This window comes from Lynx canadensis, chromosome B3 (assembly GCF_007474595.2).
Source record: "Lynx canadensis isolate LIC74 chromosome B3, mLynCan4.pri.v2, whole genome shotgun sequence".
In the NCBI taxonomy this organism is placed as follows: Eukaryota; Metazoa; Chordata; class Mammalia; order Carnivora; family Felidae; genus Lynx; species Lynx canadensis.
In genome coordinates, this window is record NC_044308.2 from 18,219,434 (window position 1) to 18,236,989 (window position 17,556).

The 17,556-nt window shown below is 46.9% G+C and overlaps 1 protein-coding gene across 1 annotated transcript in view; it reads right to left on the reverse strand.

The window, feature by feature from the left end:
- Positions 1-17,556, reverse strand: part of ADAMTS17 (ADAM metallopeptidase with thrombospondin type 1 motif 17) — a 345,685-nt gene that overhangs the window by 281,695 nt on the left and 46,434 nt on the right. The window contains exon 4 of the mRNA XM_032593574.1: positions 73-245. Coding sequence (XP_032449465.1) covers positions 73-245 — 173 coding nt within the window. The remainder of the gene's footprint in view (positions 1-72; positions 246-17,556) is intronic.

Sequence of the window (17,556 nt, forward strand, 5' to 3'; positions counted from 1 at the left end):
AAAGACAATGACAGAGCATTCATCCAGGAGGAAACAGAGCCCCCTGGGTCAGAACACCGACTGGAGACTCACCATGTTCATGACCGTGAGGATGAACCTCTGGGCAGCCTCTGCCCCGTGGTACTGCACCATGTCGGCATCGGCCACCACCAGGGTCTCCACCGTGTGCTCGCTGGTGAGCTGGATGGCGTTCCTCCGCTCCCGCCAGTCCTGGGACGGCCTGCCCCTCCTTGGCTTCTTCTTTTCTAGAAGACAACGGAGACATTCATGCAGTCCTTGGCACTTTGATTTCCAAAGCCATAAGGTAAGCCAGACTTCTGTTGAGCCTCCCACAGAGAAGGATCAGTCTCCAGTGGCCGGGAGATGGACCTCCACCGTCATGGGGTGGGGGGCGGGGGACCTGAGCTCACTTGCTACAGGTGGAGCCGATGGGCAGAAGATGGCTCACACCTGTCCACATCACAGCCGAGGAGGCAAAAGGGACTGAATATCAGGGAAGAGAAAATCTGTCCCATCAGAGGAAGGTAGACAGCAGGACACAGTTGGCGGAGGAAAAGGAAGCCTAGGCCCAGTGGGGAGAGATCAGAAAGCACCTCAGGTTAACGGCATAGAAAGGGTTCTACCCGCTGCTGACGGCTGGGACCCAGGGAGGTGACATTCTGGCCGCCGTTCTGAGAGTCATGAGTAAAGAGCCATAAACATTAGCAATTACAAAGCATTATTTCAAAGGAAAACAAAATATAATCAGAAAAAAATATTGCATCCCACACACATCCCAGCCAAAATGCAAGTAAGTGTGTCCTTTCCTCAACACAGGGAAAGGTTATTAATCCTCTGTTGACTCTTGGATTTTTTTTAGATTATTTATTTTTGAGAGAGAGAGAGAGAGAGAGAGAGAGAGAGAGAATGTGTGTGTGTGTCTATGTGTGCACAGAAGAGGGCAGAGAGAGAGGGAGGGAGAGAGAATCCCCAGTAGGCTCTGTGCTGTCTTGACACGGGGCTAGATCTCATGAACTGTGAGATCATGACCTGAGATGAAATCAAGAGTTGGACGCTTCACTGACTGAGCCACCCAGGCGACCCCTCTTCTGACTCTTTAGATAAACTGATGCCCTGTAAGATCTCACTTTGATAAGCAGGTGTTGTTATTAATTAGAGCCCATATCGCAGTGTCTAGGCATTCAAGCTGCCATGCGAGGGCAACCTAGACTTTGTTGGTGAAAACCCCTCTGACCGACACCAAAGTGTGATATGAATAGTGTGTACTTTCAGGATCCAAATGTAAACAGAAAGGCAGTGCTTAAATTTGTTAGCTATCATTCCCATTTTTAGCACTCAACCATACAGAAGTCAGCCCTGCTACAACTTTCGTGCAGCGAACCCAGCCCCATATGCACAAACTGGCTTCATAAAGTGACCTGATCATTCCAGGGCCCCAAATGCACACTACGAAATAGCCCGAGATATGGGTCATAATGAACAAACAAGAATACTCTGTATGATATAATTTATAATCGTGAAAACTGAAAAGCAATCTAAACATCCAACCACAGAGAGAGCCAGCAATGGGAACACAATATGTAGCTGTGAAAGGCATGTTTGTGAAGGTGATTTAGTGATGTAGAGAAAAGCAGGAATAAATCTGCATATACAGTTCGGTCCCAATTCTGCAAAGACTCAGCACACAAGTATCTTCAGGTGAAGGAGGAGGAGGAAATAAATTTAAAAATAAAAAATAGACAGATAAACAGATGGGCAGATAGACAACCAACCAACCTGGGTAGAACATAACTAAAACATGAATGATAGGGAACATATGATCTTCGTTTTTCTTTTCCATTTGTAGTTTTCAAATGTATATAATAAACTAGAATTACTCTATTCATTTAAAATAACAAGGTTGAGTTTGAGAAAAATACAGAGGTCACTTTTAAACTCTCAACAATACAGAAGGCATGGGGGAACAAAGTTAGCCACAGAAATACAAGATGAAAAACATGAATGCCTTGGCCCCACAGGATGGGTCTGTCCTCGCCCAGAGCCAGGCGCACCTCCATCGAGACTTCTGGGCCTCAGCAGTGCAACGAGGGAAAGAAGAGTCCATTTCAAGTCAACAGGCAAGGTCCCAGATGGCACTGCCTTGCATGCAGTCAGAATGAAAGAGGCCGCTTGTTAAAAATCTCTTTGTAAAATCTATACCCACATATCTATAAAATCAATACCCATATACCTATCTTCACCAACCAGATCATCTCTGAATGCAAGGAAGACGGACCACACATGATCTCCAAATTCTGTGCTCAGGGTGCTTGCTTGCTGGGTGCTCATGGCCTGGATCAGACCAATCTGTCCAACTTGGAAATTTGCAACAAACCCCCTTGCTCCCATTTCAACACTGTGGAAGTGATGGGCTACCAAGCAAGAGCTCTGTTGTCACGAGCACACCCACGTGCTCCCAGGCAACCGGCCAGGAGCCACATGGTGCTCTGTCTCATGGTGCTAACTCCCCTCTTGATAACTCCCCTCTTGGAGTCACCAACTCCTGTTCTCACCTGCAGATTCCTCCCTAAGTGGGCTGCTCAGTACTTCTCTTTGCAAAGTGTCCTATATTTTCAGGTTCTCACGTGAGAAGAGCTACAGTTTCAGCGTGGCCCTGAGGACACATTGGCAATATCTCTCTGGAAGATGGCGAGCTCAAACACGTAAGAGCTGAACAGTCTTGAAGAAGAGTAGCCCATCACTCCCAGACCAGAACGGCAGGGTTGCTCCCAAACATTCAAGAGATCAAAATGCTGCACTGGAGCATCAGTCTTTCAAGCACAAAGTAGGACTCCTAAGACCTGCCCCTCCCTCCCTGATGGGCCACAGAGAGCTAATAAATAGGCTGTCACAACGGGCACGATGCTGGGGGTTGGCATATGCCCAGAATACTAAGTAACAGGTACAACACAATGGTCAGGTGCTCTGTGGTTGTTAAAGGATTTTCACTAAGATGGTCTCATTTCTTTCATTCATTGCCCACCCCACCCCCCCAGCCCCTGGCATAGGACTTGGTGTGAAATAAATAGTCATTGAATGAATGCACACGTGAGTAAATGAATGAATGAATGTATGGATGAATGAATGAGTGAGTAGAATCCCTGTTTCCCACATAACAAAGCTGAAGCCAAGTACTGGGCAGTGGTGAATTCGGCCCTAGAATCCAAAGCTTCCCCCCTCGGCTCTGACTCTCTCCAGCTGCCCTGCCTATGTGTGCCAACATGGTCCTCATTGCCACCTGAACTTAAAACATAACAGTAGGAGGGTCGAAGAAAGCTTAGCGGGAAAGGATTCTGTGTTGAGCATGATGAAACTGACTTTGCTGCTGCATGCTAAACACACAGCGTGCACGGCGACTCTGAGCAGCCTTCAGCGATAGTGCTCCTTCCCCTTGGATGGTCTCTAGCTTGTTCCAGGCCCTGCAGTAGCTATAGCATAATTATCCCTCCGGGCTGCCTGCACTCCCCTCACCAAGCGTTGCTAATTTGGTCTGTCAGGCCAGAACCATGCCAGGCTGGCTGGGGACTCAGAGACACACCCCAGTGCTCTGTCCTGTCCCCACATTCAAGGGCAGAGGCCTGATGCCTTGATCCAAACCCCTGCAGATAGATAGGTTGCAGGAATTCAGAATTTTTCAGATTTTGCAAGGCCATGCGGTGCGTGTGCCACATACTGAATAGTTTCCCTGAGGTCTAGGGCAGCGAGCGGTTATCAAAGGCACTATTAATTCTGCAGAGAAACGAGAAAAAGGGGGTCAGGAGAGATGCTCCATAGCCTCCTATCAGGGCAGGGCAGGCCTTCCACAAAATGAGTGTCGAAAATCCTGGATTTGGGAGTTGCAGATAAGAGACCAAGGACCTGTATTCCCTCTCCATGCCCGTGTCCTTCCTGGGGGGTAGTGGCGGAGGGGAACAGCAGGGTGAACGGAAGCTTGCCTCCTCCCTTCTCCTCCCTCTCGTCAGCCACTCTACCAGGAGCTCCACGATGGTTATTCCTTCCCTACAGCGAGAACAGAACCGTAATACATTTTTACCTTTAATGCCACAAACTGCATACATATACCCTAACAGACACGCTTCATCAACACCAATATTCACAAGTTGTAAGCATCATGAAAAGGAAGAAGAACAATACCAATTTCAGAATAACAAGGGTGCTGGATCCTGATCTCATGGGAGAGGTCAAAGTTCAAGCTGGGCAGGTATGCAGCCATCTGCGGGGCCTTCCATGCTGGGCTCAGTAATACGCCGTCTCCAGCCACTGTGGGAATGACCCACACCCCTCTGATGAGGACAGACCACAGCCTGTGGGGTCCCTGGCCCTCTCGGGCTGCTACAGATACCAGCGATCATTCTAAGTTCACCCTGTGGTCTTGTTTGCCGGCACACTGCTGGAGCTGGTGCTGACTGGGTAGATTTTCAATCTCTGGCTTCATATTATTTTTCTTACATTTATTTTCCCTTTGTCCCAATTATCCATTAAAAAAGAAAATTCTACGTACTTATGGAAGATACTCCAAGTCTTTTTTGTTTTAATTTTTTTAATGTTTATTTATTTTTGAGAGAGAGAGAGAGAGAGAGAGCCTGAGTCGGGGAGGGGCAGAGAGAGAGGGAGACAGAATCCGAAGGAGGCTCCAGGCTCTGAGCTGTCAGCAGAGTCCGGATGTGGGGCTTGAACCCACAAACCATGAGCCGAAGTCAGATGCTTAACCGACTGAGCCACCTAGGCACCACCCCCACCCCCAGACCAAGTCTTTTCTAGAACAAGAGGAGGAAGAGAAAAAGACAAAACAAAGGGCATTCTATGCGTGGGACTTTTAGAATATTCCCATCACTATTTATCATAAGAATTTGGGGTTACTGAAAATGTTGAGCAAATACATAAATTGTCATTTTAGTTATGAGTTTTGCTCTTGGCAAGCTAAAAAAAAAATCTCAGTTGTAAATTAACTCCGCATGAATTAAATATTTCTTTAGTTTAAAAATAGAGTATTTAGGTATTTCCCAAGGAAAAACAACACACGGATCACAAAATATTCTGTGTGAGAGTTTAACAGCCAGAAGCCATCCCTGAATTGCTCTGTGATTCTACCAATTTCATTTCCAGGCAAGACCTCAGGTCACCTTTGTGCCAAGGGAGAGGCAAACCAGCTTGTGCCAGCAGGAGAAGCAAGTTAGAGAGAAAACAGACATGGCAGAGGAAATGGGGGCAGCTGCCCAAGGCCACTGGGTCCTTCGAGACCAAGGACAGACAGCGCTTCAGGCCGAGAAGTCCGAGACTGGTGTCAGTGCTAGGAATTGGTCCAACATGCTTACAGAGTTACAGGAAAGATTCAGACTTAACCTTGTTGTCATGCAAGCCAGAAACGTCAACTTTTCCCACACATAGCACTCAATGTCCAGATACAAGAATGTCTGCACCTGGGCACACGGGCACAGCGGAAGACTCCAGAACCAGACATTCACCTCGCCGCGCTGACCACGGGTTTTCTCCAGCTCTCTTGAGCACAGGGTAAAGGCAATCCCATCAGAAGCCCTGGGTGCCATTGTGACATGTTGCAAAGTATTTACCTGTGGTCAGAGGAAGGCTACCCACCCCTCATTCTCATCTTGAGATACAGATGATGGGTGATTTGCACCCAAACCGCTGAGACCTTTCTAAGCCCTGGGGCAAGGAATCCCTTCCAGTGCTGGCAGGGGGATCCACACTGGCAGGACGGGGGCGATGTAGGCCCCACTGCCCAGAGTGAGCACAGAGGGCAGGGAGGTCTGCTCCCTGAGGGCCACAGAGTTGAGGACAAGAATTCAAAGGAGGACTGTGGTCTGGGGCAGACCAGAGGGCATGCTCAGCTTAACCAGGAGCCAGTGGGTGGGATGCTGGGCAAGTTGCAGACTCTCTCCAAGCCTGATGTGACCATCTTTCCAATCAGAATAACCACACCCACAGCCCCGGTGTGCAGTGATTAAGTGAAATGTGTATGAAACACTTACTACATTCCCTGGAATGTTACGAGTCCTCAATAAATGGCACCTGTATTATGATGAGGCGCATGTTGATGGTGGCAGTGGGCAGTTGCCTTGTGGTTAAAGATGTGGTTTTAAAGACAAAACACATGAATTCCAATCCTGGCTCCCCGATTGTTTTGTCTGACCTAGGATAAATCTCTCACCCTCTTTTAGTCTCCGATGACTCATCAATGAAGCAGGGAGAACCAGAGCTCCTTCCCCAAGGGGCTGCTGTGGGGCTGAAAGGAGATCCCAGATGTAAGCCCTTAGCAGAGCACCTGGCTCATAGTAAGTGCTCAGTAAAGCTTAGCTTGACTGCTGTTGTTCAAGGAGACAGAGGAGCCTGCGGAGGCTGCAGCTAGGGTATCCCCCCAGGCGGGTCACCTGAGACTTCCTCTCAAAGCTGGTGAGGAGGAAATGAGGGAGCCACGGGAAGTTCAACAGAGGGAGCACACAGTCCATGCTGCAGTTAGGAGGAGGAGGAAGGGGCAGGCCCGGGCTCACCATCACAGGAACACAACTGTCCACAGAGAAACCTTCTGAGACAGTAAGACAGTCCTCCCAAGCCACAATTTGGGTGTGAGGATTTTGATTTTTAAGATAAGGTTCCCCCCAGGGAATCACTTTGGTGAGAACCTTCTTGTTTTCACACCTGGTTCCTATGCGAACAAACAGCCCTAGGCTATCCGAGGGCACCCTTCAGAGAATGGCTCCTAGAGAGCAATTATTCCATCTGAAGGTTTTCTGGAGGAAATGCACCAGCCAAGTGTGAGCACTGGGGACAGATAAGATCACACTTGCCTTGCCAGCACGTAAGGAACACAGTCTCTGTGTTGGGTCTCCGTGTGCTCCCCTAGCCTGCAGCTAAGGTCCCGACCACAGCCTCCAGGAGCCAGGCTATCACTCCCCATGAGGAACTGATATGTGTGGGACGGTGGGATGGTGCGTCCACTGCAAGCGGCATTTGGGGTCTTCTGGCGGAGCCAGCACCCCATGAGGTGACATCCCCTGGAGCGGGACAGTGACAGACCTGGATATCCCAGTTCGGTGCAAAACACACCCTTGCACAGTCTTTGAGGGCTGACAGGTGAGTTTCCTCCCTCTGAGTGGCATGAAAAATAGGCCAAGGTGGAATTTATAAAAATGGCCACTCCCTCAACTTCCACTGAAATAGGATCCAGCTCTGGCTGATGGAACACCGTGTGGGGGAAATGAGGACAGAGAGCGAGAGAGACTCTACGCGCCCTCACGATTTACTGCTGAGCATAAAAGATTTAAGGTGACGTACCCCCAAAATAGATTGAAATTAAATTAGAGACATTAATAACCAAAAAAAAAAAAATCCAAATATGCTAACAAGGTCACTATGGCAGCTCTGGTGATAAAAATCACTGTGGCGGAGGTGGGGGTGGGGGCGCCTGGGTGGCTCAGTGGGTTGAGCGGCCAACTCCTGGTTTTGGCTCAGGTCACAATCTCAGTTTGTGAGTTCGAGCCCCACATCAGGCTCTGAGCTGACAGCATGGAGCCTGCTTGGGATTCTCTCTCTTTCTCTCTCTCTCTCTCTCTCTCTCTCTCTCTCTCTCTGCCCTCCTGCAAACTTGCTCTAAACTACCAAAAAAACAAAACAAAGCAAAACAAAAAAACCATCACTGTGGGATGTTAGCCCAAGGCACACAGAGCACCAGGCACTGCTACCCACACTGCTGGTTTCCTCTCCTCACAGCCAGAGTCACAGACGAACAAGCCCAGGCACAAAGACGTTTGTTAAATACCTAGCTCTGGGCCTCGAACCCACTTCATGGGGATTCCAGGGTCAATGGTCCAGCCCGTCCATTCCACCTCAGAATTTGGTTCTGAGTGTTCTGAAATGAGGGAAAAGTTTTTTGTTTTTTTTTTTTGTGTGTGTGTGTAAAGGTAAACATGCGTGCTTGTGAGTTTTCTCGCTCTCCTCTGACAGGTGGAAAAATACCATTCCTCAGGGAAAAGCAGTATTGACCTAACACCAACCTCTAAAATAAAGATAAAGATACCAATAAGACTTCACATGGGGTCCTCTTGGTGATGTACAAGGCAGTGTTGTTGTTGTTGTTGTTTTTTAAATTTTTTTTTTCAACGTTTATTTATTTTTGGGACAGAGAGAGAGAGAGAGCATGAACGGGGGAGGGGCAGAGAGAGAGGGAGACACAGAATCGGAAGCAGGCTCCAGGCTCTGGGCCATCATCAGCCCAGAGCCCGACGCGGGGCTCGAACCCACGGACTGCGAGATCGTGACCTGGCTGAAGTCGGACGCTTAACCGACTGCGCCACCCAGGCGCCCCGTTGTTGTTGTTTTTTAACATTCATTTTTGAGAGAAAGAGCCCAAGCAGGGGTGGGGCAGAGAGAGAGGGAGACACAGAATCTAAAGCAGGCTCCAGGCTCTGAGCTGTCAGCACAGAGCCCATGACCTGAGTCGAAGTCAGATGCTGAACCGACTGAGTCACCCAGGCACCCCACAAGGCAGTGTTTTCAGTAATGTCTTATGGCAAATGTGATCATGAATTCTGTTCACTTCTATTGGCTAGGAACCTTCTGCAACACCAAAGAGCCTAAAATTAAACACGCATCAAAAAGAATTCCAGAAAAATCCTACCCTGTGTCCCAAGGCAGCAGCCTTAGATGGTCTTTCTGTCCAAGGAGGGCCGGGGAGCCAGCATAACATGGGGAGGGCAAGAGTGGGGCAGAATCAGAAAAGGAGGACAGCAAGTGGCCTGGGTTAGAAAGGATGTGTGAGGTCAAAGATGGTGACAGTAGCTTCTGGAATAAGAGAGGTGCTGTTTGGCAGGTAAGACCCACTCATTCGCCTGATGGTACAAGCCCCAAGAGAGGTCTCCCTGGCAACCCATCCAAGGCACCAAGGGTGTGTGGCTCCCCCCCCCCGTGTAGGCTGCCTGGGCTACCATGCAGGACATGTGAACAGGTTGTTTTTAATTTTTTATTTTCTGGACTGCCACGTCAAAAGCTCATTCAAATCTATAGAACACACCTAACTGTGGGAATAACAGAGCCTCCCAGACCAGATCAAGCAGGAGAGTGAGGCTCTGGGGTCCACGAAGAGTGCCTGAAAGCACCCCACCCTGCTGTGGCCTGTTGCTGGTGGGAGATCCGGTCAGCCAATCTCAAGGGTCGATGCTTGCCTACTGGGGTCGACTGTGAATTCACGAGCCCAAGCGTCACCCTCTGGACCCGCCACAGTGCCTACGTGGCACTGTCTGGTGCACAGTAGGAATTCCAGAATTATACTTAGCTGAATGAATTTCGTTAAACTCTTTGAACTTCCTAATTAATATCAAGATTAATTTTTAGGGAACTTAACATAAATGTTCCGGAATTATATTCTCAAAAGTGGCTTCCTCCACCTAAGAAGGAGGTGGCCAACCTGGTCCTGAGAGGCCCACAGCTCTGACATCTGATAGAGCTGGTTGGAATCTGCCCATGGACTTGCAGGGTGACCATGGGCAAGTTCCCTCATCAATAAACCAAGGTGATAATTACTCCTCTCTCTTAGGGTGGATGTGGGTAGTAACTAAGAGATGTGTGCTCAGCCTCCAACATGGGATCAGATATAGAATACCACATCCAAGTCATGCCGCTAGTCTTATTTCTGTCTTTAGCATTGCATTACTATTATTGTGGTAGTTAACCGCATATTAGGGTCTAAACGCTGATTTCTAAGCTTTGCCTGATCCTGGAAACAAACAGGAAACTTGGATGCTCATATGTGCTCTATGGGGTCTAGCTGCTCATATTCTCCATCTACCAGCACCTCTAGTCTAGACACTCATCAATCAGCTTGTTGCCTTTGATATTTCTTCCTGGGTGCAGGGGGCATGAACAAATTTCTTCAAGGCTATCCTCAACCATGCAACAATAAATTAAAATAATCCAGAAACAACAGCTTCAAGAAGAGTGAGGGAGTGGCCTGTAACTCCTGCTCAACATCCCAATGTAACCTTCCAACATTCCAGAGGGGGGAATATTTTAATCATCCCAAACGTGATAGAACATAAAACATGACTCTACGTGAAGTTGTCTACTTAAACCATGAAACATTCATAACATTTCACATTGGATAGAAGAATGAAAACCAAATGCTTTTCATTAGAGCTTGGAAAACAGTACAAATCCGTCTCCTTGCGAGGAGACACCTAGTGCTGCCGCGAGCGGGCTTTCTGCACACCGACCCTCACCAATTCCACCACTGCTACAGCACGAGAAACAGTAAGATGTGTTGTTTCAACTGTATATCCAATAGCCCCATTTTCCAAAAATGAGCAACCATGAGGTGTAATGAAAAAAGAGTTTCAAACAGAGAGGGAGGCAAACCATAAGAGACTCTTAAATACAGAGAACAAACTGAGTGTTGATGGGGGGCAGACAGGGGAGAGGGGAAAATGGGTGACGGGCATTTGTTAGGATGAGCACTGGGTGTTGTATGTAAGCAATGAATCATGGGAATCTACCCCCAAAACCAAGAGCATACTGTATACACTGTATGTTAGCTAACCTGACAATAAATTATATTTAAAAAAAGGAAAGAAAAGAAAAGAAAACACCCTCAGGTTGGGAATTGAGAGCTCCAGATATTCACCTGGACCTGACCCTGATGCCCTCAAAGGTGCCACTTAATAGAAAGGTCTCTGTTTTCCATGCATGCGTAATTTGCCTTTTGTCTCTCAGCTCCCCTTCTGCACTGTGCTCTGGGGCTGAAAGCCTGCAAACTACATTTTCCAGACCCCTTTGCCAGTTGACTTTCTGTTCAGCTCACCAACAGGGGGCACTAGAGGGAGACCAGAGGGGGACCAGATGGAGAGAAGAGGCTCCTTGTGTTCTCAGCTCAGGGTGGCACTGTTCAAGCAGTACTACTGGACCATATGGATCCAGCCTCCAGCTCCTGGGACACTCCTAGCCCAGCTCCCCTACCCCCTCAGAGGTACTTCCGTAGTGACACCAGCTTGGCTACACCCCTTGGTGGTATGATACCCCTTCAGACACTTACCCCAAGCTCTTTGGTCCTAGAAAAGCACCTCTTCCTTTTCTTACCCCAGCCCTCGGGCAACAGCTGTTTCCTGGGTACCCCAGCTCCCCCTTCTGCTCATTCCGACTTGGGCACGGCTATAACCAATTCCATGTGAAATCCCTCTAGTTAGGAACACCTAGCATTGTCTCCATTTTCTTGACTAGACACAAATGCATAGAGCCTACAATGAGAGGGTCAGTCCTTAAACTACCTACTAGATTTCATTCGCACTTCCCCGTTTTGGAACTAAGGATTCATTTTTTCACCATTGGAGTATGAAGGGATTGGATGTGTACTTCCACACCATAGAACACTGCCATGAACAGGAATGCTACCCTACATTCTGAGTCACCATTTCATAAAAACCAATCACTAGGGGGCTCCAGGAAGGGAATACAAACATGGATGCATGGCACAGATTTGTCAGCCTGTCACTGTCACAACCAAGGACCTGGGGACAGTGCTGCACAGACTCAGAGTCAACGTGGGGAAAAGCAATGGAGGAGGAAATATGAACAACCAGTGAGCCAGCAGTGGGTTTTAAGGCGTAGCTTCAGAAGTCTGCACACACAGACTTACACACACTGTGCTCTGCAATAAAATCAACAGGTTCCCATCACTTTTTTTTTTTTTTCAAGCAAAGCAAAGGGTCTGTTTGTAGAAAAGCCATCTTTTCCAACTGGAAACGATGGTTCCACGTGTGCAGAAGAGGTCCCAGCCAGGTGAACTTTTCGGCAGCTGCAGAAATCCAACATCCTTGAAAAATAATGACCTTCTCTCTCTTGCTCTTTTTTTTTTCAAATAGGGGAAAAAAAAAAAAAAAACTTTTTCTCTCCAAGTATGAATTCTTTAAATAACTTACCCCAAGGCCAAGTCATTTTCATAAAAGGCTTTTTTTTCACGTAAATTCCTTACAAAGAAAGGTGGAAAATAAGAGTTGTGTTTGTGTGTGTGTGTGTGTGTGTGTGTGTGTGTGTGTGTGTGTCAAAGATCTCAAATGAAGAACTGATCAATCTTGGAATCCAAAATCAGTCCCTACATTACTCAGGAAGTATAAGCTATACTTGTGCCCTGAGACACAGGAGGGCCAAGGGCAAGAAATGTGTGTTGGCCCCAACTGGACCTTTGACCCATGGTCAGAGTCCTATACCAAGTTGCCAAACACCACTGCCTACGGGTGAGGTTGAAAGGTATTCAGCCAATAAGTGTTGATTGGGAATCGACTGTGTGCCAGGTACTGCCACCATGTAGGTGACCATCCAGAAGGAACAGATGTTAACCAAATGTACAAATGTATGAAAGTTTATAAATGCAACACATGCTTGCAAGAAAGAATAGATAACGCCATGAGAGAATATAAAGGAGGGTGTTCCAATTTAGCCTCGCCTCCATGGGGAAGTGCCACATGGGCCAAGATCAGAAGGGCCAGAGTTAACATGGGGGTGGAGAGAGAGAAGTTGGGAGCAGTCCTGGCAGTGGGCACAGCATGTGCATAGGCCCTCGGGTCAGAACATGGCATGTTCTAGAACCTGCAGAGGGCCAAGTGAAAGAGAAAGTGTGGCTGGCAAAGAGGCTTGAGCCACAGGCAGGGGCAAGTGTGGCATGTGTTCAGGGTTTTCTTCACCCCAGGAGCAGTGGGAAGCCCTTGAATGTGTTATCCTGGCTGCTGTGGGTAGAACAGATTCTAGGGGCCACCATGGAAAGCAGGGACACTGGCTGAATTACTTCAGGAGCTCAGGGAGATGGGCCCCACACTTAGACAAGGGGGGCAACTGAAGGTGAAAACTTAGAAGGTGACCCCAACAGTACTGGGGATATTTGCATGAGTAAGGAAGGAGGGCCAGTAAGGAAGGAAGGAGAATGCACCATTTGTGCGTTTGGTTAACATCTGTTCCTTCTAGATGGTCACCTACATGGTGGCAGTGCCTGGCACACAGTAGATTCCCAATCAGCAAGGATGATTCCCAACCAAGGATGATTCCCACTTTGAATGTTGTGTTAATCACAGAATCAGAAACCACTGGTTCAGGGTCAGGTGGTTAAAAATCAAAAACAAAAACAAAGACAGTGTGGTTTTAGGCTAGATACATTTCAGATGTTCTTGAAGTACCCAAGTGGAGAGGCTGTTGGATGTGCAGACTTGGAGCTTAACAGCAAGGTGAGATCAGAGACCAACTGGCACTTAGGAACCAGTGGTCCTAGACCAATCTCTTAGGGACTTCAAAACTACATGGCTGGATGGAAGAGCTTGAACCAACACGCAGGGGGCAAAGGCTGGGGTGGGGGGAACACATGAGGTGCAAGGGGTACAGAGCATGGAGTCACAGGAGCCAAGAAAATAAAGTCTCAGGAGGGAGGGTTGCTCAGCATCCTCAACACAGGACACAGCCAGGTCAAGAGAGATTGGATGGAACAAAAGAGGGGCTCATGAAGGTCTCAGTGAGCAATCTACCTACCAGAGGAAGATAGGAGAAGAGTTAAGATACCCTGAAACCAGACCAGGGAGGGATGAAGGCAAGGTGAGGAAATGGTGCAGACTTTGGTGAGGTCGGGGAGCAGAGAAACAGGGATGCACTTGAAATATACTAGAATAGAGGGGCCATTTCCCTGAGATGGCAAGAACTTGCACATCCAATGCGGAAACCCAGGCCAATGGAGGGCTGCCATCTTCACTCAATTTCTACCAGTCTTTCCCTCTCATCATGTTCACAAATGGAAATCCACAGACTCCCAACCAGGAAGAATAAGGCTTCTAATATGCCCACCTTACACCAACTGAGAAAACACGACCTCCCATTCAACAGGCATTAGCCAAGCCCCAGATCTGTAGCTGGCCCAGGGTTGTCATTACAGAGTGACACACACTTGGGTGGCTCAAACAACAGACATATTTCTTCACAGTTCTAGAGGCTGGGGGTTTAAGACAGAGGTGTTGACAGGGTGGGTTTCTCTTGACATCTCCCTCCTTAGCTTGCAGATGGCCATCCTGTCCCTGTCATTTCACAGGTCTTTCCCCTGTAAGCATCTATGGCCAACGTCCTGTTGGGGTTTTTTTGTTTTTGTTTTTGTTTTAATGTTTATTCATTTTTTGAGAAAGAGAGAGAGAGAGAAAGAGAACATAAGTGGAGGAGGGGCAGAGAGAGGGGGACAAAGAATCCAAAGCAGGCTCTAGGCTCTGAGCTGTCAGCACAGAGCCCAACATGGGACTCAAACCTGTGAACCATGAGATCAAGACCTGAGCGAAGTCAGACACTTAACTGACTGAGCCACCCAGGCACCCCAAATGTCCTCTTGTTATAAGGACACCAGTCATACTGGATTAGGACACACACTAATGACCTCATTATAACTTAATCATTTCTTTAAAGACCCTCCTTCCAAATACAGTCCTATTCTGAGGTACCGGAGATGAGGACTTCACCACATGCATGGCAGGGAGAGAATTCAGCCCGTAACAGATATTCATTGTCTTTCCCGCCTTAAGAAGTGTGGACTAGGAAGGTCACCTTTGCAGGAGTTGGTGCGTGTATAACCGTATGGTCAGGACAGTGTGGCAATTCCTAGCAAGGACAATCCTTGCGGGGGGTCCATGGAGATTCATTTGGCAAATCTGAAACAAACAATGACAAGTTCTCGGAATGCTCACGTGCTTTAAGTCTTGCTGAAAGTGTATACACAAGCCTACTGGCGTTTGACAGTTTTATCTTCTAAAGTGATAGAAAAGAAAAAAAAAAAAGAAGATGATGATGAAGAAGAACATTCCCCAAACGCACAGCTTGGGGGAAGAAATTCATGAACATGCTCATGTTTCAACCAGAGCAAGACAGGGCAAACAAAAGCCTGAAAAGAAATCACTTGTCTTCTGCACCTGGACTCCCCCGTCGGAATCCTGGGCATTGTTCCTTTAGACAGATGGTCTTTCATCTTTGACAAGGAAACACAAGAAACTTTAGATCGCTCAGAAATTCCTCCACCTCTGCAAGAAGCGCAGGCCACACTATGGATTAGGAACTCAAATGTAAAACTAAAATAAAGCAAAAGGCTCTTCTACCCCTCCCCCCGACACCCCTGTGGCACTCAGCACACCCTAGCATGGTAGGTAGGACATCTCCCCCAAGCTTCAGGGCTCTGAGGGTGGACACTGCCCCTTTTATTTCTGTATCTCCACCCTGAAGAGGGCACCTGATACACCGTCAGGCTTTAGTCGCCGTTCTGGAATATATACGTGAATGAGAGAATGAAGTGAATGAATGATGAACAAAGGATCAAAGGATCCTTTTGCCCTCTTTTTTAGAGCCTTAGACAGAAAAAAACAATCTCCTTGGCCTTTGTAGAGCTCTTAGGTGTCAGGGGTTCTTCCAAATGTATTAAATTCCCACATATTTCCAGAGCAGTCTGCAGTGAGACAGCATTCACTCCTCTAAAGGCCTCTTGGGTTTCACAGAAGCTCCAGATGTCCCCTAACACATGGAAAAAGAGCTCAAAATACCTGATGTACAGGTGGGAAAACAAGTCCAAGTGCTCCTCTTCTGGCCCAGAACCAGTCACCAGACTACGCTTGTTTCCCAAGTAAAGAGCCTCCTTTCCAAATGCCCGGGATGCTCCAGGGCAAACCCGAACATGGGCGCAGTTCTCCTGGCACCAGGGTGACTCTTACTAGTTGGACTCCTGCTCCCACCCTTCCAATGCCCCTACCACGTCACCCAGAGGGGACTTGTTCTCTTATGGCCAGCTCAACCATTTCTTGGACGTCCACATGCAAAGCAGCCTTGGGCTCCACCAGGGTGAGCCAACCAGCGAAGCCATGGAGGCGATGGAAACCTCTGTCAGGCCAACTCAAAAATTCACTACAACAGCCTCCCTCTGTTGTCCTGTGGCTTCCTCTAAAATCCAAGGAGGCCCCCGCATTATTGCCTTCATGACTTCAAGCACCTCATCTCTTTCCCACATCCTGGCCTGTGAACAAGTCATAACTCCGGCTAACCAACAGTCACATGACTAACCGGTACTTACAACTCAAACGCCACTTCCTCAAAGAAAACTTTCCTTGGCTTCCTTCATCTAAGTCACATAGCACATTCTCCTTTTTCCTGGGACCACTTCTCAAAGCCGGTAATCATTTAATTGTTCTACGTATAGTATTAGTCTCTTCCCCTGGAAAGGAAGCTCAATGAGAACAGCACCTAGGTCAGTTTATTCATCATGGATACCTAGAGCTTAGCATGTAGTAGCTGTTCAACAAATAGCTTTTTCTTATATATGAAATTTATTGTCAAATTGGTTTCCATACAACACCCAGTGCTCATCCCAACAGGTGCCCTCCTCAATGCCCATCACCCACTTCCCCTTCCCCCAACCCCCCCATCAACCCTCAGTTTATTCTGTTTTTAAGTCTTTTCTGGTTTGGCTCCCTCCCTAACTTTTTTTTACAAATAGCTTTAAAATAAGCAAATGAAAGAGCAAATGAAAGAATTTTCCACATGTGTACCATGACAAGTGAATATATTCTCAATGTTACCATTTTAATTGTGTTTGATATTTAAATCTTTACCCATGCACTTAAAGTAATTTCTTGGGTATCATTTCTGAGTCTTTGTCATTGAAAAGAGGATTTTAATGCCATTATATTTATTATTAAAATTAGTAATGTTTTCTTTTTAGCTCCTTTTCTCCCAGTGTTTTCCTACGTGAACTGTATTTCATAGAGTTTTCATCTCTAGTACTGAGGAGGCAATTCTATTAGTGAGTTATCTTTTATAATCTTGAGAAACATTCTTTATACAGCTTTCTCATTATCGATATCAACATAGAATTTTGGCTTTCCCCTTTGTACAGAAAAGAATTTAGCTTCTCTTTTTTTCTCCCATATTCCTTCTACTTCTCAGATTTATGAATATTTCTTAAACTTGAGGTACAGACTATTATGAAACTATTATTGTACTTCATATTTTATATTGTTTCTTAATTTTCACAACAGCTTTGTTGAGATATAATCCACATACCATAAAATTCACCCATCTTAAGTATACAATTCAATGGTTTCTTAGTATATTCAGAATTATACGATCCTCACCACAATAGAACATTTTCATCACCCAAAATGAAACTGCATAGTCTTTAGCAATCTCTCCCTATTTCTGTCTTCCCTAATTGCAGCCCTAGGAAACCACTGATCTATTTTCTTTCCTCCTAGATTTGTCTATTCTAAACATTCTATATAGACAGAATCATATGCTACCTGGTCCTTTGTCTGATTTCTTTCACTTACAGTAAAGTTTACAAGGCTCATCCGTATTGTAGCATGTATTGGTACTTCATTCCTTTTTATTGCCAAATAAGTTTCCACTGTATGAATGTACCACATTTTATTCATCCATTCACTAGTTGACTGACATTTGGGTTGTTTTCCACTTTTTGGCTGTTGTGAATAAGGCTGCTATGAACATCCATGCACA